This window comes from Pseudophryne corroboree, chromosome 5 (assembly GCF_028390025.1).
Source record: "Pseudophryne corroboree isolate aPseCor3 chromosome 5, aPseCor3.hap2, whole genome shotgun sequence".
Lineage (NCBI taxonomy): Eukaryota > Metazoa > Chordata > Amphibia > Anura > Myobatrachidae > Pseudophryne > Pseudophryne corroboree.
The window spans coordinates 29,574,172-29,598,482 of record NC_086448.1 but is presented as its reverse complement, the minus strand read 5'-3'; the positions used below and the strand labels follow the sequence as shown (position 1 = coordinate 29,598,482).

The window sequence follows — 24,311 nt, the reverse complement described above, 5'->3', positions numbered from 1 at the left end:
TACAGTGCGGCAGGCAGGTGTCCCCATTAAATACAGTGCGGCAGGCAGATGTCCCCATGAAATACAGTGCGGCAGGCAGGTGTCCCCAATAAATACAGTGCGGCAGGCAGGTGTCCCCATTAAATACAGTGCGGCAGGCAGGTGTCCCCATTAAATACAGTGCGGCAGGCAGGTGTCAAGTAGGGGGGGGGGAGGAAGGGGGGGAGAAAGAGAGACTACTTACATATACAGAACCTTCCCGCTCTTCGAAGTCGGGCCGCCTCACCTCCCTCGCGCCGGCCGCCTCCTCCTTCCAGGTAGTCTGCTCCTCCTCCATCATCCGAGCACTCCTGCTCGGGGGGCGTGGTTTCGCGGAATTACGCGATTGCGTCGTGACGTCATGACGCAATCGCGTCATTCCGCGAAACTCCGCCCCCCGAGCAGGAGTGCTCGGGAAGAGGAGGGAGGAGCAGACAAGGACACGCAATGTGCCGCGGCGGGCGCCCCGTGCGGTTGCACGGCTCGCCCGCCGCAAGAAACGGCACTGTTTCCACTCTATGGGCGTCATGGATACACAAGTGGGAATAATCCCTGTTGGTCGGCATGCCGACTGTCAGGCTGGTAAGCGGGCAGGATCTCGGCGTCGGCATAGTGACCGCCGGGATCCCGAGCTCCGGTCACATGACCGGATCCCGTACCACTGCGATGCCGATGTGATGTGTGGCGGGATGTATTCCGCCTTCTTAGTGCATCCGGCCCTCTATTTGATTTAGCCATCTGCTCTGCCATGAATATCCTTAAAACCTGGACTGTAAGGTTGCCTTGAGGACCGAGGGGGATATGTACTAAGCAGTGAGAAAAGTGGAAAAGTGAGCCCGTGGAGAAGTTGCCCATGGCAACCAATCAGCATTGACGTAACATTTATAATTTGCATATTATAAAAGTATACAGAGCAGCTGATTGGTTGCCATGGGCAACTTCTCTACTGGCTCACTTCTCCACTTTTATCACTGCTTAAAAAGAAACTTTTGGCCCAGGGGTGCCGTGAAAAATATTCTGTGATTCAAAAAAGTTTAGGAACTACTTGTCTGATAACTGATCGGCCCACGTCAAACACATGCACAATCAAAAATAATTATTCAGCACAACAATCCATGTATACGTTATTATAACAATGTGCTTCTAGGCAAAGGTATACAGTAGTAAATAAAAAATCAATGTTATACAATAGAGCTTATGTAGGTCGTCAGTGACGGCGGAGCATTGCGCCTGGCCCCTGTACCGCCTGTTGGACAGCCAGGAAGAAGAGCGTAAAATAAACCACATAACACGGACTCCAGCGGTGATATAGGTCATTTAATAAATAACACATAAAGAACATGGCGCCAAAAAGTGACAAGGTATTTTATATAATGTAATGCAAACATTTTGTTTCAAGAGCGCAGAGTAAAGCTGCAAAACAAACACAGACGAGGATGTAGAGTCACATGTACTAACATGACGATTAAACATACAAAACTGTCATAAGATAACGCAGGTACGGTATAGGAGCCTTGGGATAATAAAAGTTGCTTGTTCCTTCAGAAGCCAAAACGTTTTAAACATTATGCTTAAGAAAACAAAAAAAACAAATCTACGTAGTTGGAAAAATTGTTGAGTTTTTTTTTTTCTTAAATACAGCCCAGTCTAATTGTGACACGGCCTGGCGGAAATTTACTAATCATATTATCCCAACGTCTTCCTACATTATTCCCTGGCTCGCGTGCACCCAGGAAATCATGTACAACAATTACGTTTGCGCCAACATTTAAGATTAAATGAACTTTACCCAAACCCTGGCTTCAGTCCACCCAAACCAGGCCCTCACTCCGGCAAAGCCACACCCGCCCAGTCAGCCACCCTGTATCCTTGTTGAGACATTATTAGAATTAGTGGCATCTGGAGTATTTTGTGCTGAGATGTGACGTCGTTCATTGCATCGGGCGACATACTTGCCATACTTTGGGTAACTAATCTGCTTATATGATTGTGAAAGTTTGGCTGTTCTAGTCACTGATGACGCATACTGTCCTGGAGTAGGATACAGGGCCTTTCATGGTGCGCAGACTATTATTCTTATTTTGAAACCTTCATCAGTCGCCTCCTGGGCGTCCCCTCATCCTCCCCAGTCACGACGCTGCCAGGCTTTGTGTGCAGGCCGGTAGGCCACTGGCAGAAGGGCTACGCCACAGGTGAGCGCAAATAAATCAAGAACCAAAACCACAATGCAATACACAACTAACATCACAATGCTCCTAATTAAGACATCGCACCCGTCCTCACCTCCCTTTGTTGCTCAAAATATACTAAATGTTTTTTGCAAATTAAAGCTCGGAAACCAGGAGCAACCTGACAGCATTCGCTTAGTAAGCCAGGTGGGAAAATAGAGACTTCCTAGCAAAATATATATAGATTTTATTTGCGCAATATATAAAGACTTCCAGAGGCAGATTGGGATGGAAAACCAGCCAGGGAAATTTATGGAAGCAGCCCTGAGGGTGCAGTCTGATGAGGGGGTGGGGTCTGTTGAGGGGGGAGGGATCCCTCCTCATAGGGCCTGATTGGACGCAATTGTGCCTTCCTTGCATCTTTTGTCTGAGAACTTCCAGTTCTTACTGACACTCCCATTCATTACATGTGGTTTATATTTAAGTGCAGATGAAGGAGAACTCCACCCAATCACAAGCCCCGCCGTCCGTGGCCCTCCCCAACTCAGGCCCCCACTGCTATCTCCAGAGTTAGAGTCTCCCCACAATGGGAGAGTCCTGATGATGAGAGTATCAAAGAGGTACCCTAGGTAGGAGGAGCTACAGTTCAGTCAGAACCTGATTGGATGACGAGAGAACCTATCCAATCAGGTGCAGCCTATTCTGCGACATTACATCTCATATCTTGATCCCCCAGCAGCTATATCCTGACATTTGGGTTACTACCGTACATGCCGTTAAATCGCAGCCACCTGACATTACCCCTACACTCAACAATAACTGGCTTCAGTGAGAATAAGCATCAGAATAGTAGTGACATCATCGACTACATCACTTGCACTTACCAATATAACCCCCTATCCTATCTGGAATCCTATTATAAAATGTCTATAATGCATATACAGAAATGTACTCAAACATTTTTGCGCCAGTCATGGCAACAGCTCCTCTTGGCACGCCAGGTCACGCGAGAATCTTATTACATTTGGCGTATTATTTTTTGCCAAAGATGCGTCTTAGTTGACTAGGACGCACTGGGAAACTGTGATAATATATGACACTTTATATCTGTGTGCGACAGAGTCTCTGAATCTGTACACAACGTGCTACAATGTAGCTGCTGCAGCTTTATTCCAATACAAGTTCTGTTCTGCTCCATATACAGACTCAGTCACACACACACAGTATACAGGTGTCATATCACATTAATCAGCGCAGTCTACTCGTGCGTTCTAGCTGCATTGCGCTGCGACAAAGACGCACTTTTCAGCAAAAAAGATGCCTGACGCTAGCAGAGCTGCACGGGCCCTGGCGGCTCACTGGATGTACAAGGACACATATGTATATCACTTGCTTCATCCGAACAGACGCTCTGCCCATCTTCCAGACGGTCGGCTATACTGACACTGACGCATTTTCATACTGCTGTATTAGGATCCGCCATGCTCATCCAGAAGCACAACAGATCCACCAAATATGGCGGGAGCATCAGGACCAGCAATATAAACTCTAATAAAAGGGTGTATACAGAAGATGCCGACAGATAGGGCAGGGGATATACACCCTTCAGTTCTCTATTGCTATATGCTCATTTAACCCCTATGCTAAAAAAAACCAAAAAAACAACAAGTGCAGTTTTCCCTTAAGACGAGCTTATGTACCTACACGTCCTGTGTAATTCAGCGCACAACATACTGTGCACAGTGCAGGCACATTGCTCCGATAAATAACAAGAGGATCCGGCTAACGCGTTTCGCTTGCTTCAGACCTCGGGTTTCTAGAAAAGTATCTCTTGATCGCATTCGTCTCCAGTGCAAATTTTGTTTCATTTATCGTCTACCAATAAAACAGAATAATCCGATATACATTCAATTTTTGGAGATATCGTTTAACGTTTTGGTGAAATGCAACTTGTAAACTTTTCTTATTAATTCGCTTTCAGGATTTTTATTTTTATTCCCTTTATTTGCCAATTTATGAAAAGTGTTTTGTCCCTTTCTGGACAGCCAGCCAGTGGTGCGCTCTGCGCATTTACATTAAGCCGCCCAGGGATAGTTTCTATATCACTCTATTGATCTTGCTCAGATACACAATCAAGATTTATATACCAGTTATAGTACCCGCTTCACAAGGGGCATGTATACAAATGAAATACCAAAAGCGTTTTTAATAACAACAAATATCACATAGTCACTGTCTCTCATCGCAACCAATTCACTAACAGCTTTGTATCAGACAAGTGCAATTTACACCAATAAAGAAAACTATTAGACTGGTTGCTAGTGGTTACAGCATGATTGCACTATTTATACCAATTCAATTTAAAGGGATTTTCAAATGTAAACATGAATTTTGCTCAATCCCCTCCCTTCGCTATAAATGTTTTTTGGTCAGGGGTCCATCAGTCGTTATAATAAGCCAGGACCTCGACGGTTAACCTTTGGCCCTGCTTAGCTTTTTCCGTAACGTCTGTAATTAGAACCCAAGAGACACTTCGTCAGATCTGCTGCCGCGGCGAGTTCCAAGCGTCGCTGAAGGTGACCGGCAGAAGTCAACACTTACATACTGCTACTAAATATATCAAACCTTCACTTGTTTGGATTTAAGGAGATTAAGCATAAATATATTTAACATGGAAATTCCTTTTTAAAAGCGTATCCAGCAGGCACGTACAGCAATACATACTACAGAAATAAAATGTTGGTACTCCTGTGTTTGGGAGATGCTTTGGTTACCTAAAATCAAATATCAGCTAGTTTGGTTTGCTCCCACTGCCCGCTCCCCCCCCCCCCTCCATCCACTGAGACCTAATAATGGTATTTACAGATGGAGCCAGTGGTGTTGGACTTAGGGGGTCATTCTGAGTTGATCGCTCGCTAGCTACTTTTAGCAGCTGTGCAAACGCATAGTCGCTGCCCATGGAGGATTGTATTTTTGCTTTGCAAGTGTGCGAACGCCTGTGCAGCCGAGCGCAGCAAAAACATTTTGTGCAGTTTCTGAGTAGCTCTGGACTTACTCAGCCCTTGCAGTCACTTCAGTCTTTTTGGTCCCGGAACTGATGTCAGACACCCACCCTGGAAATACCTGGACACGCCTGCATTTTACCAAACACTCCCAGAAAACGGTCAGTTGCCACCTTGCGTTCGGCTGTGCGAATGTAATCTTTGCTAAATCCATCGCCCAGCACCGATCCTCTTTGTACCCGTACGACGTGCCTGTGCATTGCGGTGCATACACATGCCCAGTTTTGCAGTTTTTTTACCTGATCGCTGCGCTGCGATAATCGGCAACGAGCGATCAACTCGGAATGACCCCCTTAATCCCCTGCCGTAATGACTTAATCCCCTGCTGTATTGTTCTCTCTGTATTGTATTGCAGTTGAGAACAATAAACGAAAGGATTATGCTAATAAGCCTTGGTGCTCCATGGCGTAGCAGAGAAGCCTAGATGACCGAGGCTCCATCTGTACATTTCATCCAGCAGCCCCAGTGATAAATATATATAAGAATAAGGTTCTATTACCAGACTTATTTACGTCTTACCCGTAGGATTCACAGCACAGGTTTAGAAAGAAAAATTAAAACTAAACTGCTGATACATGTTAATATTACAATGTACCTTATATATATATTAAATACTATTTAATAGACACTTTAAAATGTATTTAATAAAAATTCTCTACATCTCTCAGCAGCAATGGCTGGAGAATAATACATTGTGGGGGAAATTCAAATGTTTGAAAAGTCGGTTGGGTGTCTGTTTTTTCCTGTCTATTAGATAGACTCCCAACTGACTTTTCAAACATTTGAATCTCCCCCTAAGAGTGTTTGATCTATGGGGTGACTGGGGCACCCAGAATGGAGACCGGCCACACTTTACTGTATATCTTTGTTACTTAAACAGGTCTGTATCTTTGGCATCCAGCAAATGTAAGGCTGCTCGGGAACTGTTTCATAGAAAATCTCTTGCGATGAGGAAAAAAATTCACCACTCCCGTTCTCCGCACCCACTAGAGTTACCGTATCGAGGAGGTGGAAGGAGGAGCTATTCCAGCAATGGGCGCGTGTACTATTAAAGTATAACCACATCAGGCAGTCATACAGTAAAATAAAGCTGTGTCCCATACATTTTTGCTGTAGTTGCGCCAATCAGCCCCTCTTCATGCGCCAGGTTGCGTGAGAATCTTCTAGCGCCGGTCGTCTTCTTTGCTTCTTTTTTTTGGCTAAAAGGTGTCCTAGTCGCACTCGCAGCTCATTGTGACTATGACGCACGAGGAGACTGATACATGTGAATGACACTTGTGTATCTGTGCGCGACTGAGTCTCTGAGTCTGTACACGACGTGCTACAATGCAGCAGCCACAGCTAATTTCCAATGCAAGTTCTGTTCTGTTCTGCTCCGTATAGAGACTCAGTCACACACAATATACAAGTGTCGGGATACGGTCATCAGGTCGACCACTATTGGTCAACATGTATTAGGTCGACGTGTTTTTCACATTTTTTTTTCTTTTTTTGAACTTTTTCAAACTTTATGATCCACATGAACTACAATTGGGAACGGTAACCTGTGTCTAGCGCAGCGGTAGCAGAGGGAGGCACCTTGCACCAAAGCATGGCGAGTGAAGCGAGCTATGCGAAGGGACACGATGCACCAATTGGGGTTCCCCGTCACTTTACGATGAAAACGACACCAAAAACAGAAAAAAAAACCTCATGTCAACCTTTTCCATGTCGGTCTTGTTCATGTCGGCCTAATGACTGTGTCGACCTATTTCCGGTGTCGACCTAGTCACTGTCGACCAATAGTGGTCGACCTAATGACTGTCGACCCTATGACCCATACCCCAAGTATCATATATCACATTACTCAGCACAGTCTCCTCGTGCGTCCTGGTCGCATTGCGCTGCGACTAAGCTGCATTTTAAGCACAAAAAGACGCCCAACGTTAGCAGAGTTGCAAGGGACCTGGCGTCTCACTCACGCCAAGCATCTCGCGCTCGTACACAAGGGGAAGGCCGACACTGGCATTACTCAGACAGCCGGTGTTACAGCGGGCGCAGCATAGTCCACCGCTGAATCAAGCCCAGAATATCCAGATTTTTCTGTGCCATTTTCTGGATAATTTGTACCAACACACCTAGGGGTACATTTACTAAGATGGGAGTTCTATTTAAGATGGGATGTTACCCACAGCAACCAATCAGATTCTACCTTTCATTTACCTAGCACCTTCTAGAATATAATACCTGGAATCGGATTGGTTGCTACGGGCAACATCCCATCTTAAATAGGACTCCCATCTTAGTAAATTTACCCCCTAGTATATAATAAATAACATTCAAAAGTACCCCTATCATTACACACACTGCAGTTGGTGCCCCTTCCCCAACAAAGGGGGTCATTCCGAGTTGATCACTCGATAGCTGTTTTTAGCAGCCGTGCAAACGCCAAGCCGCCTCCCACTGGGAGTGTATTTTAGCTTAGCAAAAGTGCAAACAAAAGGATCGCAGAGCAGCCACAAAATTTTTTTGTGCAGTTTCAGAGTAGCTTCAAACCTACTCAGCGCTTGCGATCACTTCAGACTGTTCAGTTCCTGTTTTGACGTCACGAACACGCCCTGCGTTCGCCCAGCCACGCCTGCGTTTTTCCTGCCACGCCTGCGTTTTTCCTAACACTCCCTGAAAACGGTCAGTTGACACCCAGAAACGCCCCCACTTCCTGTCAATCACTCTGCAGCCACCAGTACGACTGAAAAGCTTCGGTAGACCTTGTGTGAAACTACATCGGCCGTTGTGAAAGTACGTCGCGCGTGTGCATTGCGCCGCATACGCATGCGCAGAAGTGCTGTTTTTTGTCATCGAAGCAACGCAGCGAACATTTTCAGCTAGCAATCAACTCGGAATGACCCCCAATATTCCTAAACAATTCCGTCCTTTAAAAATGATTATACAATTATATAGGGTCATCAATGATTGAGTAACTGCCACAGGTTGTGTAGTTCTCTCTTCAGGTCCATCATACACGTAGGCATGCGCGGTTGTGCCCACCTGTGACGTAATATACAGTATGGTGTGTTTGCGCTGACATTTGCCGGGGGTGACCCCCATTGCACTTTACACCTATAGGAGCTTTATAATACACCAGTAGGGTCCCCAGACATGTTGTGACTGTAAATGCAGTAATGCACACGTATGTAACATGTCGCAGGTTTACCATGCTGTGCATTGCAGTGTGCTGGATGTTTCACATGCTTTGTTCCTAAATAAATAAAATACACAATACAAAATACATTTCTTCATAGCGTAGCGGGAGGAGGGGTTCTTCCAGCCCGCGTACAATATTACACGGTACCCGGTATAAAGCAGACACCATTCTACCTGAGGCTCACTGAAAGGAATGATACAGAACTTGTCGCACAGTTCTGGAGCAAAGAACTAACACTTCTAGAACTGGGTAATCCTAAACTAGCTGCATTGGTGTATGCAGGTTCAGCAGGGTGTAGTGTAACGGGGGGACGGTACCAGGAGCGCCTCCGTCACTGGTCTTTGTTGTTGCCGGATATCCCGCTCTCCGCTCTCAGCTTCTGGCTGTTGTTGTCGTTGTAATCGATCCAGTGCATTACCTCGTCTGGGAACTCCGGAGACTCCACCTGAGGAGGCAGCAGATATAAAGGTTTTACAGCATAAATTACCTTCAGACTCTAACAATGTGATTCCAGCAGCCTAGCCTTCTCCATAGTCCCTATACTCAGGTTATACATTCTATGTACAGGACAGCAGAAGATCTATAAACAAGTTGGATGTACAGGTATGAGCTTAACTATGCATAAAGGTGGATTGGATGCTAAAATGTACGCAAACCTCTTATCACTAAACCGTGATTCCTGCTGCCTCCATTCCCCTCCTCACATCATGTCACTGCCCCTGTCACATGTCCTCACTGACACATCACTCATCTCCTGATATACTCTGTGCTGCTGGGGACCCTGCTTCTCTCACTATATAACTCTCAGTCTGTGGCTTCCTGCTGCCTCCATTCCCCTCCTCACATCATGTCACTGCCCCTGTCACATGCAGCCCTGTCCTCACTGACACATCCCTCATCTCCTGATATACTCTGTGCTGCTGGGGACCCTGCTCCTCCCACTATATAACTCTCAGTCTGTGGCTTCCTGCTGCCTCCATTCTCCTCCTCACATCATGTCACTGCTCCTGTCACATGCAGCCCTGTCCTCACTGACACATCACTCATCTCCTGATATACTCTGTGCTGCTGGGGACCCTGCTCCTCCCACTATATAACTCTCAGTCTGTGGCTTCCTGCTGCCTCCATTCCCCTCCTCACATCATGTCACTGCCCCTGTCACATGCAGCCCTGTCCTCACTGACACATCACTCATCTCCTGATATACTCTGTGCTGCTGGGGACCCTGCTCCTCCCACTATATAACTCTCAGTCTGTGGCTTCCTGCTGCCTCCATTCACCTCCTCACATCATGTCACTGCCCCTGTCACATGCAGCCCTGTCCTCACTGACACATCGCTCATCTCCTGATATACTCTGTGCTGCTGGGGACCCTGCTCCTCCCACTATATAACTCTCAGTCTGTGGCTTACTGCTGCCTCCATTCTCCTCCTCACATCATGTCACTGCTCCTGTCACATGCAGCCCTGTCCTCACTGACACATCCCTCATCTCCTGATATATTCTGTGCTGCTGGGGACCCTGCTCCTCCCACTATATAACTCTCAGTCTGTGACTTCCTGCTGCCTCCATTCCCCTCCTCACATCATGTCACTGCCCCTGTCACATGCAGCCCTGTCCTCACTGATATATCACTCATCTCCTGATATATTCTGTGCTGCTGGGGGACCCTGCTCCTCCCACTATATAACTCTCAGTCTGTGACTTCCTGCTGCCTCCATTCCCCTCCTCACATCATGTCACTGCCCCTGTCACATGCAGCCCTGTCCTCACTGACACATCACTCATCTCCTGATATACTCTGTGCTGCTGGGGACCCTGCTCCTCCCACTATATAACTCTCAGTCTGTGGCTTCCTGCTGCCTCCATTCCCCTCCTCACATCATGTCACTGCCCCTGTCACATGCAGCCCTGTCCTCACTGACACATCACTCATCTCCTGATATACTCTGTGCTGCTGGGGACCCTGCTCCTCCCACTATATATCTCTCAGTCTGTGGCTTCCTGCTGCCTCCATTCCCCTCCTCACATCATGTCACTGCCCCTGTCACATGCAGCCCTGTCCTCACTAACACGATTGTCTGATGATAGGATTGGCCATGTAATATATGACCCAGCATATGCCTGGTCAGTATATAATAACTGTATAATTGCATACACTGAAGCCACAGTGCTGGGATTTAACTGAGCGAGACCACTCAACCGTCTAAAGCTCAGAAATGAGCTTGTCATTGTAATGTCCGTATGTGAGGGGGGGGGGGGGGGGTGTCGCTGTCACAACACAACAGCTCAGCGGACGCAGATTACAACTGTAGGGAAATAGAAGTATGTAACAATAGCGCCACCTGTTGCCTGCAGTAAGTACAATACGCTAAAACCACCGGCCTAGACAGTGCAAAATATTCATTCTAAAGTCTTCTTTTAACATATATAGAACTTATATAGTATGTAATAATTTACTCCATTTTAATTTGCTCAAAATATCTGATTATCCCAGAAGCAGAACCCTCAGCGTGCAAGTGCAATAGAACGGGATATAAGGTGGGTGATGGAGAATTTAGCATAGTATATATAATCATGTGGCAGCAAATCTTGCAACACTGCACCGACGTTGATGCACTTTCTTGTGCAGCTAAAATACACGTTATTTCCCCCGTTTGGAACATCGTCCGCCCTAATTTATCTATAACCCCCCGTTTGGAACATCGTCCGCCCTAATTTATCTATAACCCATATGGTGGACAGGTGGAGGTACATCTACTGCTGGCCGACAAAGGTGGAAGAGCCAAGTCCAACAGTAGCAACATCAGGGGATGTCCAGTCCAGGGCCGGCTATACCATTAGGCAGCTGCCTAGGATGCCGGGATCTGAGGGGGGCACCACATATCACACAATTAAAGATGTCTCTGCAAGAAGCATCCTTGTTGTACTTAATGCATGTGGTGGCTGTGGAACTTATAAGTCACACTTTCATCTGAGGGGCAGGGAAGTGGTGGGGGTTGGGGGCAGTAGGCTGAAGTTTTGCCTAGGGTGCCGGGAAGCCTTGCACCGGCCCTGGGGATGTCTCACACTCTCCCGAGCCCAGACACTTACCTTTCTCTTACACATGATCTGTACTACTTTATCGGGGGAGTTCCCGATAATGTGCTGGCGGCTCAGCAGCACTGCGCAGACGAAGCCGTCCCTCGGAGCCACGAAGCGCTGCTCGACGTAGAAGGCCTTATCATCCCAGCAGAGCAGGCGCGTGCGTATCTCAAAGGCCTCCATGAGACGGAGCGAGCGGCGGTAACGCACCGTGCAGGCCGCCATCACCATCCCAGCTCCCAGGGAGTGTATGGACCCAAAGAGCCCGCTGCGGGTGAAGAACGACAGTCGGGCGAAATCGGCCTCGCGGAGGTAACGGGAGTTGTTCATGTGCAGCAGGAAGTCCAGGTCATGGGGCAGGACCAGGCCGGAGAAGGTGTGTTCCTTCAGGAGATCTTTCACAACAGGCTGCAGCCGGGACCTCAGGACCGCCAGGAAAGCCCGGACAAAATACCAGACGTCCAGCAGGGAAAACAAGGCCGCAGCCAGGCTGAGGACCAGCAGCACGATCCACATGGCTCTGGCGTCGGTGTAGCCAAGGCGACAGGAAGGCAATTTAATATGGAGGACCTATGAGAGAAGACAGAAGTTACCAATACAATTATGTTTATGTACTATTATTTATTATCATAATGTGGACATGGAGTCAGGTCATTTTGCATTTTACCTGACCTCTCATTACCGGTGTGCACCCCAGGATCCCTCACCTGTATTCCTACCCATTACCTTATCGCGTCACCAGGTTCCCATTTTATGTATACCTCACCTGGTGCCTCGTGCACCAAGCATGTACACACAGTGGTACCCTGCTGTGGCCAGTTATACCAGGGAAAACGCTGGCAAAGTAGCCCAACACGGCTCCAAACTAGGACAGTACCCCTGCAGCTGGAGGGTGGAGGAGTCACACCGGGACAGAGCATATCCCTCTATGGGGTCAGGTTGGGTTACCTCTGGGGTCTATTCATGAAGCAGTGAAAAGTGTGGAGAAGTGAGCCAGTGGAGAAATTGCCCATGGCAACCATCAGTGTTGAGGTAACATTTATAAAATGCATTCTGTAAAAGTATACGCAGCCACGGCGTCACATTAGACATGGGGGGAGTGGTGCAGACCATTAGACATGAGGGAGTGGTGCGGACCATTAGACATGAGGGCGTGGTGCTGACCATTAGCCATGGGGGGCCTGGCGCATGGGGGCCTGGTGCTGACCATTAGGCATGAAGGCCTGGGTCTAACCATTAAGCATGGGGGCCTGGTTCTAACCATTAGGCATGGGGGCATGGCTCTAACCATTAGGCATGGGGGGCCTGGCTCTGGACCATCAGCCTGGGCACCAGACACAGCTCTGACCGCACCCTGGCAATAACAGTATATCATCCCCTTTTTCTGTGGTCTGTTTTTAATGTTTGTTATTTACCTCCCTTCCCCCAACAGGCATTATGGAGTCATTCACGCGTCTTGACCCCGTATTTTCCAGGACACATATAAACTAAGTATGTACAGTATTTGTGAGGGCTTTCTGCCATCATACACATGGTAACCTCACAATGGATACAAATTGGCGTCATTCAGTTTAATCTAATACGCAAGACTAGACAGAGGCGAAACCAGATATTTTAGCGCCAGTGACAAAAAGAGAACTCAGACACCCTTGCTCATAAGTTTAAACAAATTAACACAAAATATTAATTTTCCAGTGCCCCCTTTCAATCTTTTGCCCTGGGCAGCTGCCCCTCTTGCACAGCCCCTATCCCGGCCCTGTCCCTCGGTCTGCGGCCCTCACTACTGAAATACAGTAACAGAAAGTAAGAGGGAAGACCGCAAAGTGTCATCAAGAGTTGGGTCAAGTCACACAAGAAGTTTTACAATTACTTTTTTCTTTAATAAATGGATCTAGAAACGAGAAAATGTCCCTGTCTGGCAGTTTCTAAACATCTGCACAGATCAATTTAGGCCAGCAGGAAAACAGCTCAAGCTGACCAGCACTTTCCCTATTGTTTTTCCTGCACCTGTGACAGAAATATCACATTTATGCCTGAGAAGTGGGCGTCTCCTAAAGGCCCCATGTGGCTGCCCGCTACTGCCCGCTTCCCAACTTAATTATGTGTTTTGCGCTGAATCACATCACTGTGGCCCAGACTCCCACTTCACAATGCCAGTGATCACAATGATGCAGGAACGGCGCCACCGCCCCACGCACCGCCGGAAAGTCAGAAAGTATGGTTTCGGCATTAGTATGGAGCTGTTCCCCCATTGCCGCTACAACAGCCTCCACTCTTCTGGGCAGGATGTCCACAAGGTTTTTCAAAATTGTTTCCTGGATTTGCTGCCTATGAATATTTATTGTGCTGACGTTACTTCCAGAGGCGTTTCGGAACACGGCAGTCAGTGTTGCAGCTGAGGACAGAGAATTTCTACACGCTATACGTTGCGGCATTCAACTGTCCCGTTCTGCGAGCTTGCATGGCCTACGGCCAGGGCTACCATCAGAAATTGTGGGGCCCGGGACTGACTAAATAGACAGGGCCCCTCTCCCCCCCCCCCCCCAAAAAAAAAAAGGATTCTGCCGCATTGCTCCACCCCTATGTGATGTAATACATTGTGATGTTACATATAGGTGGAGTATTGCGGACCTACAGGAATGGGTCACAGTGATCTAATGCGCAGATAAGGCTTGTTTTAAGAAGTCCTCCCTGCCCTTCAGCCTGCTGTTGATTCACAAACTGGTGCAGCTCTCTGTAAGGGCCCGGGACACCAGTCCCCACAGTCCCCCCCTGATGACTGCCCTGCCTACTACTTTACGGCTGAAATCTTGTTACTCCTAGATGTTATCCCGTCACAGTAACAGCACTTGCAGAGACCGGGCCAACCCTAGCAGAGCAGAAATCAGATTAGCTGACGTGTTGGGAAGGCGGCAGCCTGTGGCGGTGCCACGCTGACAGTCGCTGAGCTCAGCAAAATAAGATACACTCTACGGCTAATGTGCGACTATGGCGCCCGCAGGGCTGTATGCAACATTTAGCAACTGGTGCGGCTGGAATGGGTGAACGCTCTAATTATATGAGGTGTGTATAATATGTGTGGCCATGTTGCATAAGATCAGATAAGTCATTTCCAGGATGAGCTACAGTATTCATAAAAACAATAAGATTAGTCAATAATGATTCTCACATCACTCATTAACAGAGAAGACAGGATTTACATCTGCTGATTACATTCTCAGGACGCAGACCCTGACCGGTCACTGTGCCCAGACTTAGAACTGGCCCCAGATTAGCAGATGGCAGCGGCTGCACCTAGGTAAAGTAGAATGGCAGTATAACCATTACAGCTGGGTATACACTGCACCAGTGTTGGACTGGGGTATGAAGGGCCCACTGGGGGAATGCAGTGATAGGGGGCTCATACTTATAGGTGTGGCCAGCCTACAAAGGGGGTGTGGCCAGCCTACAAAGGGGGTATGGCCAGCCTTCACAGAGGCTTGAAATACACAATTGTCTTGTGCAGTGTAATGCAACATATCTACCATGTATAATATAAGTGCACAGTCTGGAACCTCCTTAGAGGAGGGGGTGGGCCCTCAGTCAGTGGGGCCCACCGGTGGTTTCCGCTGTACCCCTGTGGGCCAGTCCAACTCTGCACTGCACTGATATGCTGATCCAGTGACGGGTCAATATGATATATCTCATCCGCACGCACACTGCATAATCGGCTGTACGATGACGCAATATATCATTACATGATTAACATAACCAAACCACAACATATGATCATCTCAATGATGGTATTAGAATGCAATGACATCTCTAATATACTGTAAAGTATATATAACACCCTTTCAGTATAGATCAGGACGCCAGGCCTATTAGGACGCTGCAGTGACTAGTATATGAAGTGGCTAGTTATCAAGTGGCAGCTAAAACCAATAGCAGTGTTATACCTGTGTTAAACCGTAGGGAAACAGAAGGCAAACAAACAATATAACAGAAGGACTGCATTACAACCACAAAACTCTGGAACTTTATGTGGCCTCTCCTCGCCTCTAACATGAGAACACCAAGACCAGGCTTACCACCCCTCCGGCTGAGAACTTCAAGTCTGCCCCTGGGCCTAACCATCAAGATGAAGATGGAACTGTGGGGGAAGAGCACCAGGACCAGGCTCAGCAGGGACATCCCCATTGTTTCTGAGTATGCCACCCACTTTCTCCTACCCACCCGTACTAAGATCTGATCAAAATAATGTTATCCCAATTTTACTTCTGCCGCTAATTACCTGCTATTGTGTTTTGTTTCGTTTTTTTTGTTTTTTCATTGCTCGCTTCACGCCACCATGTGTTTTTCCTGTAATGTTAACCTCCACTGATTGCACACCTTGCCATTGTGCCCTACATACAGGGTACATCATACTACTACATAAGCGTCAGTTTTCCCATATATGAACTTGGCCCTTGTATGGCTCACCTCCCACAGTGTAACCTTCAAAGTGCGCCCAACATGGCTGCCCCATATGGTACGCTTGTGGATGGGATGAAAAATACATGGACCTTGTGGTTTTGTTGGAACCCTACTCTAAACTGTAGGACTCTGAAATCACCCCCATTTTGTGTCATCTCTTCTAGGGGTGGACTATTCCACCTTGGGTAATCCTACGCTGAGCGCCCAAGATGGCTGCCGCACTTGGTACCTTGTGAGGGTGGAATACACAACCCTTGGAAGTTATTACCCAAAATGCCTACACCAATCCTGCATTATGCTTTCTGTGTGCTTAAGGTTTTCTTTTATGTCTGTGTGGCTTATCTATTGCTGTATTACTTAAATCTTCTGTATTATGTGTATTGTTTTTGATGTCTGTAAAGTGCCTTGAGTCCTGTTGGAGAAAGAGCGCTATATAAATAAAATTATTATTATTATAATTATTATTCTTCAGGGTTCTCAAGCCTCACATACCCATAACACAGGCATTCCCAGCCTCGGTCCGTAAGGCACACTAACAGTGCAGGTTTTAATGATATCCAGGTTTCAGCACAAATGGTTAAATCGAAATAACTGAGGTACTAATTAAGTGACCTGTGCTGAAGCCTGGATATCATGAAAACCTGCACTGTTAATGTGCCTTGAGGACCGTGGTTGAGAACGCCTGCCCTAACAGGTCCTGTTGTGAGGCTGTCTGTCTATGGAAGCAGTGGGGTAATTACAGACCTAGCAACATAGAGTAACTCACCTCTGTATGATTAAAGAAATCCAGAAAACATGACCTGTTGCTGGTACCTGTGGACTGGAGTTGGGAACCACTGATTTAAAGAATTCCAGAAAGAAATGTATTTAACCAAGAGCACCGCCTCTCAGAATCCGCCCAAATGGTGCAGTCTAGTGACCCCCGGTGCTCCTTGCACCATGGAGCCCCAGGCCCCAGTCAGGAGGATCACTGCATGCACTAACTGACGTCTGTAGTTTGTCTGATCTGCTACACTAAGTACACTCCAGTTTCTTTACCTGTTCTATATAATGTCATGTGACAGCTATTTGCAGTAAAAAAAAATATTTCATTCTCCCTGTGGCTGTCCCTGCCTCCTTCGCAACATTCAGAAAGCCCTTGTTCATTTTATTTGGAATCACAGGCCCCCCCGTATTGCCGCCAACACTCTGAAAAGACTGACCGCTGTCGGTGGTAGAGGTCTCCCTGATATCAAACTCTACTATTTGGCCTCTCATCTCTCTCATATTGTCACCTCTTACGCTCCCCCTGGCTCTGTCTCCTGGTTGGATATTGAGTCAGCCTATGTTAACCTTCCTGTCCTGACCCCCTTGTGGGGTTTATCCTCCACCTCCCGACCCCCAACGTCCAAACTACTCTCCACTATTAAATTTAATCTTAAAATTTGGGACTCTCACTCTCTGAAGTTGAACCTCACCTCCACTCCCTCACCCTTGACCCCTATTTGGCAGAACCCTCTGTTCCCTCCTGGACTCTCGATTACGAGGTTCCGTACATGGTCGCAGCTGGGCTTCAAATTCCCAGTGGATTTTGCCGATCGGGGCCAATGGTTGTCCCTACCTGATCTACAACAGAAGGTCCCTTCACATACACTTAATCCCTTCCAATTCCTACAAATCCACCACTTTTTAAGCTCCTTGCCCTCTTCCGCTTTACTCCGTGACCTCACCTCCTCTGAAAATATACTGTATGTAAAAACTCCCACCTCTCCAAAGGCTTGATATCCCAACTTTATTCTCTCCTGCTAGATTCTACCCTTCCCTCTACCAGATCCCATGAACTCGCTTGGGAACGTCATCTTGGATCGCCCCCGGATAATGAAGACTGGGAGGACATGAGACTGGGGATAGCTAGGAGCTCTATGCTCCATATATGGTGGACCTGCCCAGTCATTGTTCCCTTCTGGAACCTGGTCCACTCTCTCCTGAATTCCTTTCTGGAATCTCCCATGTTGAAAGATCCCTGGACCTTTCTGCTATGTTATCCTCCCCCAATCCTTGATAAATTCTCCAAAAAATTGGCTAAACATATTCTAACCGCAGCAAAATCGATGATTGCTCTCAATTGGAAAAACCCTTCTCCCACCTCGCTCTCCTCTCTTAAAGCCAAAATTTGGCATATTGCATCTATGGAGAGGATTACGTACTATCTACATGATCAGGAACACGCTTTTGAGCAGGTCTGGACTCCCTGGCTCCTTGCAGAGCGTAGATCACCCTCCTCCCCCTCCAGTTCTTAGCTCCATCCGCTGACCCATGGGCGACAGCTACTACCTCTTCTTCATTCTTTCTCTTTTCTTCTTTCTTTTCTAGTCCGGCAGCTCTTAAAGTATCTACTGATATGTGACTACGTTGTGGTCTTCCCCCTTTCTCCCGTCCCCCCGTCTTCCTCCCTCTCCCCCCCTATATTTGATACTTTATTGCCAATGTTTCTTTTTGTTTATTCTTGTTCTTCATTTTAAAATTGTGGTCCTTGTTGGACGATGGTTTTCGGACCGTCGGCCCTCTCTCTCTCATTGTATTGTTTTACCACCGTGTTTGACCATGCAAAAATAAAGAATTGTAAAAAAAATGTTTTAAAATAATGAGTTCAAAAGCAAAAACAATTCCCATAACAGAATAAACTGTTACTGCAAACAGCAATAATTACTACCCAGTCATATGATATGAGAGAGGTAGCGGCTGATCACATGTAACAGTCTGTTACATGATTACTTCTATATCACAGCTGACACTTCAACTAATCAGAAAGATACATCACAGCACAGCTCCACAGTACCTCAAACAGAGCATGTTTTCTAGATCTCCTCACAGAATCACAAGTGAAATCATTGGCTTCACCCGTGGATCTTTTACAATGTGTCAGTGGGACAATTGTGACCTATTTGTACCTAATTGAATTGACCCCATTGTACGCAGCGAGACCCTTGAGCAGCCCATGCTGTGCTTAGCATACTATCCCTGTAAACCGGGACACTAGTGAATAAAGGGCCCCATACACTAGAACGATAATGTCCAATTTCATCCAATTTCGGGCATTCGTGACGATATATCGGGTGAAATCGTGCATTTTGGAGGTGTTCCGATCCAATGCGTGTTCCCGTGAGGGTCGGATCGGCTCCCCTAGATCGCTAGTGCTGCACTCGTGATATGTCTGTTCCCGCAGGCGTGGTTGGGATCGCATACGATATATCGCACGCAAAATGTACCAAATCGTGTGGAATCCCGGGAAGCTCCTGGGAGAGTTCAAGGGAAATCGCCTCCAACTTCAGCCTCAGACATATCGTTGTAGTGTATGGGGCCCTTTACACAGGTTCTGTGGCTGCTGGCTTCTAGCCGGCATTTCACCTGGTTTTAAATAGCCCCGGAACCTGTGTAATCTATGAGTGTCCCGGTTTAAAGGGATAGTATGGTAAGCCTATGCACAACGCACCTCCTGGTGACAGGGATGGGGCACCTCCTGTCTGCCCTGGGATCCCCCCACCCTGAGCAAAATCAGTTATTAAAACACATAAGAGACACCAGGCTATGGCCTAACACCTGTTGTGAGACTACAAGTCCCAGCAAGCCACACCAGTCTCTCAGGCTGACAGGACAGGCTGGGACCTGCAGTTGCTCAGCAGGTGGAGGGCCACGGGTATCAGGAAGGCAGTCAGTGAGACCGCCAGGCCATTGCCGCATTACCCCCGGGCACACAACAGGGAACATAGGGAAGAATGAATGGAAGGAGGAGATCAGACCTGTGTCCTGCAGCCTGGGGACATCCACCGGAGGAAGCAACCACCGGCACAGGAAGGAGGGGTGCTCACAGGGCAGGGGGCACAGGGGCAGCTGCCAGGTGGCATATAAATGTGCTGAGCAGGAGCTCCGTCATTCCTGTGTGTAACACATATACAGCTATGGGAGCTCTGACATCACTGCCAAGGTTTATTACACTACAGCCGCTCACCCCCCTCCTCTCTGGTGAGATGGATTATTCCACTGTCTATAATTGCTGCTGAGATCAGAGAGCAGAGATTAACCCCTCCTGGCCTGGGGATCAGCTGCTGTCTGTGTCCTGGGACCCTGCACTGGGTGCATAGAGTATGAATAGGCAAAGATTAACCCCTCCTGGCCTGGGGATCAGGTGCTGTCTGTGTCCTGGGACCCTGCACTGGGTGCATATGCATAGAGTATGAGAAGGCAGAGATTAACCCCTCCTGGCCCGGAGATCAGCTGCTGTCTGTGTCCTGGGACCCTGCACTGGGTGCATAGAGATTGAGTAGGCAGAGATTAACCCCTCCTGGCCTGGGGATCAGCTGCTGTCTGTGTCCTCGGACCCTGCACTGGGTGCATAGAGTATGAGTAGGCAGAGATTAACCCCTCCTGGCCTGGGGATCAGGTGCTGTCTGTGTCCTGGGACCCTGCACTGGGTGTATAGAGTATGAATAGGCAGAGATTAACCCCTCCTGGCCTGGCAATCAGCTGCTGTCTGTGTCCTGGGACCCTGCACTGGGTGCATAGTGCATGAGAAGGCAGAGATTAACCCCTCCTGGCCTGGGGATCAGGGATCAACTGCTGTCTGTGTCCTGGGACCCTGCACTGGGTGCATAGAGTATGAGAAGGCAGAGATTAACCCCTCCTGGCCGGGGGATCAGCTGCTGTCTGTGTCCTGGGACCCTGCACTGGGTGCATAGAGTATGAGAAGGCAGAGATTAACCCCTCCTAGCCTGGGGATCAGCTGCTGTCTGTGTCCTGGGACCCTACACTGGGTGCATAGTGTATGAGAAGGCAGAGATTTAACCCCTCCTGGCCTGGGGATCAGCTGCTGTCTGTGTCCTGGGACCCTGCACTGGGTGCATAGAGTATGAGAAGGCAGAGATTAACCCCTCCTGGCCTGGGGATCAGCTGCTTTCTGTGTCCTGGGACCCTGCACTGGGTGCATAGAGTATGAAAAGGCAGAGATTTAACCCCTCCTGGCCTGGGGATCAGCTGCTGTCTGTGTCCTGGGACCCTGCACTGGGTGCATAGAGTATGAATAGGCAGAGATTTAACCCCTCCTGGCCTGGGGATCAGCTGCTGTCTGTGTCCTGGGACCCTGCACTGGGTGCATAGTGTATGAATAGGCAGAGATTTAACCCCTCCTGGCCTGGGGATCAGCTGCTGTCTGTGTCCTGGGACCCTGCAGTGGGTGCATAGAGTATGAATAGGCAGAGATTTAACCCCTCCTGGCCTGGGGATCAGCTGCTGTCTGTGTCCTGGGACCCTGCACTGGGTGCATAGAGTATGAAAAGGCAGAGATTAACCCCTCCTGGCCTGGGGATCAGCTGCTGTCTGTGTCCTGGGACCCTGCACTGGGTGCATAGTGCATGAGAAGGCAGAGATTAACCCCTCCTGGCCTGGGGATCATCTGCTGTCTGTGTCCTGGGACCCTGCACTGGGTGCATACAGTATGAGAAGGCAGAGATTAACCCCTCCTGGCCTGGGGATCAGCTGCTGTCTGTGTCCTGGGACCCTGCACTGGGTGCATAGAGTATGAATAGGCAGAGATTAACCCCTCCTGGCCTGGGGATCAACTGCTGCCTGTGTCCTGGGACCCTGCACTGGGTGCATAGAGTATGAGAAGGCAGAGATTAACCCCTCCTGGCCTGGGGATCAGCTGCTGTCTGTGTCCTGGGACCCTGTACTGGGTGCATAGTGCATGAGAAGGCAGAGATTAACCCCTCCTGGCCTGGGGATCAGGGATCAGCTGCTGTCTGTGTCCTGGGACCCTGCACTGGGTGTATAGTGCATGAGAAGGCAGAGATTAACCCCTCCTTGCCTGGGGATCAGCTGCTGTCTGTGTCCTGGGACCCTGCACTGGGTGCATAGTGCATGAGAAGGCAGAGATTAACCCCTCCTGGCCTGGGGATCATCTGCTGTCTGTGTCCTGGGACCCTGCACTTGGTGCATAGTGCATGAGAAGGCAGAGATTAACCCCTCCTGGCCTGGGGATCAGTTGCTGTCTGTGTTCTGGGTCCCTGCACTGGGTGCATAGAGTATGAAAAGGCAGAGATTTAACCCCTCCTGGCCTGGGGATCAGGGATCAGGTGCTGTCTGTGTGCTGGGACCCTGCACTGGGTGCATAGAGTATGAGAAGGCAGAGATTAACCCCTCCTGGCTTGGGGATCAGCTGCTGTCTGTGTCCTGGGACCCTGCACTGGGTGCATAGAGTATGAGAAGGCAGAGATTAACCCCTCCTGGCCTGGGGATCAGCTGCTGTCTGTGTCCTGGGACCCTGCACTGGGCGCATAGAGTATGATAAAGCAGAGATTAACCCCTCCTGGCCTGGGGATCAGCTGCTGTCTGTGTCCTGGGACCCTGCACTGGGTGCATAGTAGAGATGAGCGGGTTCGGTTCCTCTGAATCCGAACCCGCCCGAACTTCAGGTTTTTTACACGGGTCCGAGCAGGCTCGGATCTTCCCGCCTTGCTCGGCTAACCCGAGCGCGCCCGAACGTCATCATCACGCTGTCGGATTCTCGCGAGGCTCGGATTCTATCGCGAGACTCGGATTCTATATAAGGAGCCGCGCGTCGCCGCCATTTTCACATGTGCATTGAGAGTCATAGGGAGAGGACGTGGCTGGCGTCCTCTCCGTTTAGAGAAGAGAGAGACACAGTATTTTCGGGGAGCATTATTAGGAGGAGTACTACTGTATACTACTATAATACTACTTGCTGAAGTGATATTTTATTTATAGATTAGATAGTGTGACTGTAAGTGTATTATCTGACTTGTGGGGGAGACACTGACAGTGGGGAGCAGTTAGAGTCTGAGAGCAGGACTCAGGAGTACATATAACGTACAGTGCACACTTTTGCTGCCAGAGTCAGTGCCACACTGCCATTGTTGTGACCACACTGACCACCAGTATAATAATATATTTTGTGATTGTCTGCTTAGGCCTCGGAGTACTAGTTGCAAGTTGCAACGTGACCTGTCCTGAAGTGACCACCAGTTTAATAATCAATCACCACCAGTTTAATATATATATATATATATATATATATATAATTGTATATAATATATATATATATATATATATATAATATTGTATACCACCTACCCGTGTTTTTTTTTTTTTTTTCATTCTTCTTTATACATACTACTATAGTAGCTTACTGTAGCAGTCTGCGGTGCTGTGCTGACCTGACAGTGTCCAGCAGGTCCGTCATCAGTCATTACATAATAAATATATATAGTACCTGTCCGGCTGCAGTACTAGTGATATTATATTGATTTCATCTCATTATCAATAATTTATCATCCAGTCTAGACTCTATATTAGCAGCAGACACAGTACGTTAGTCCACGGCTGTAGCTACCTCTGTGTCGGCACTCGGCAGTCCATCCATAATTGTTTACCACCTACCCGTGGTTTTTTTTTTTTCTTTCTTCTTTGTACATACTACTATAGACTGAGTATAGTAGCTTACTGTAGCAGTCTGCGGTGCTGCTGAGCTGACAGTGTCCAGCAGGTCCGTCATCAGTCATCATTACCTAATAAATATATTATCTACCTGTCCGGCTGCAGTACTAGTGATATTATATATACATACATATATATATTGATTTCATCTCATTATCAATCATCCAGTCTATATTAGCAGCAGACACAGTACGTTAGTCCACGGCTGTAGCTACCTCTGTGTCGGCACTCAGCAGTCCATCCATAATTGTATACCACCTACCCGTGTTTTTTTTTTTTTTTTTTTCTTCTTTGTACATACTACTATAGTATAGTAGCTTACTGTAGCAGTCTGCGGTGCTGCTGAGCTGACAGTGTCCAGCAGGTCCGTCATCAGTCATCATTACCTAATAAATATATTATCTACCTGTCCGGCTGCAGTACTAGTGATATTATATATACATACATATATATATTGATTTCATCTCATTATCAATCATCCAGTCTATATTATCAGCAGACACAGTACGTTAGTCCACGGCTGTAGCTACCTCTGTGTCGGCACTCGGCAGTCCATCCATAATTGTATACCACCTACCCGTGGTTTTTTTTTTTCTTTCTTCTTTGTACATACTACTATAGTATAGTAGCTTACTGTAGCAGTCTGCTGTGCTGCTGAGCTGACAGTGTCCAGCAGGTCCGTCATCAGTCATCATTACCTAATAAATATATTATCTACCTGTCCGGCTGCAGTACTAGTGATATTATATATACATACATATATATATTGATTTCATCTCATTATCAATCATCCAGTCTATATTAGCAGCAGACACAGTACGTTAGTCCACGGCTGTAGCTACCTCTGTGTCG

The 24,311-nt window shown here is 47.8% G+C and overlaps 1 protein-coding gene across 1 annotated transcript; it reads right to left on the bottom strand.

The window, feature by feature from the left end:
* Positions 1 to 1,314: 1,314 nt before the first annotated feature.
* Positions 1,315 to 19,956, bottom strand: THEM6 (thioesterase superfamily member 6). Its single transcript, XM_063921171.1, has 3 exons — positions 19,751 to 19,956; positions 11,526 to 12,086; positions 1,315 to 8,877 (listed from the first exon to the last, which is right to left on the bottom strand). Exons 1-3 carry the CDS (start codon positions 19,853 to 19,855, stop codon positions 8,764 to 8,766), a joined length of 780 nt encoding a protein of 259 aa, XP_063777241.1. The 5' UTR covers positions 19,856 to 19,956; the 3' UTR covers positions 1,315 to 8,763.
* Positions 19,957 to 24,311: the final 4,355 nt, after the last annotated feature.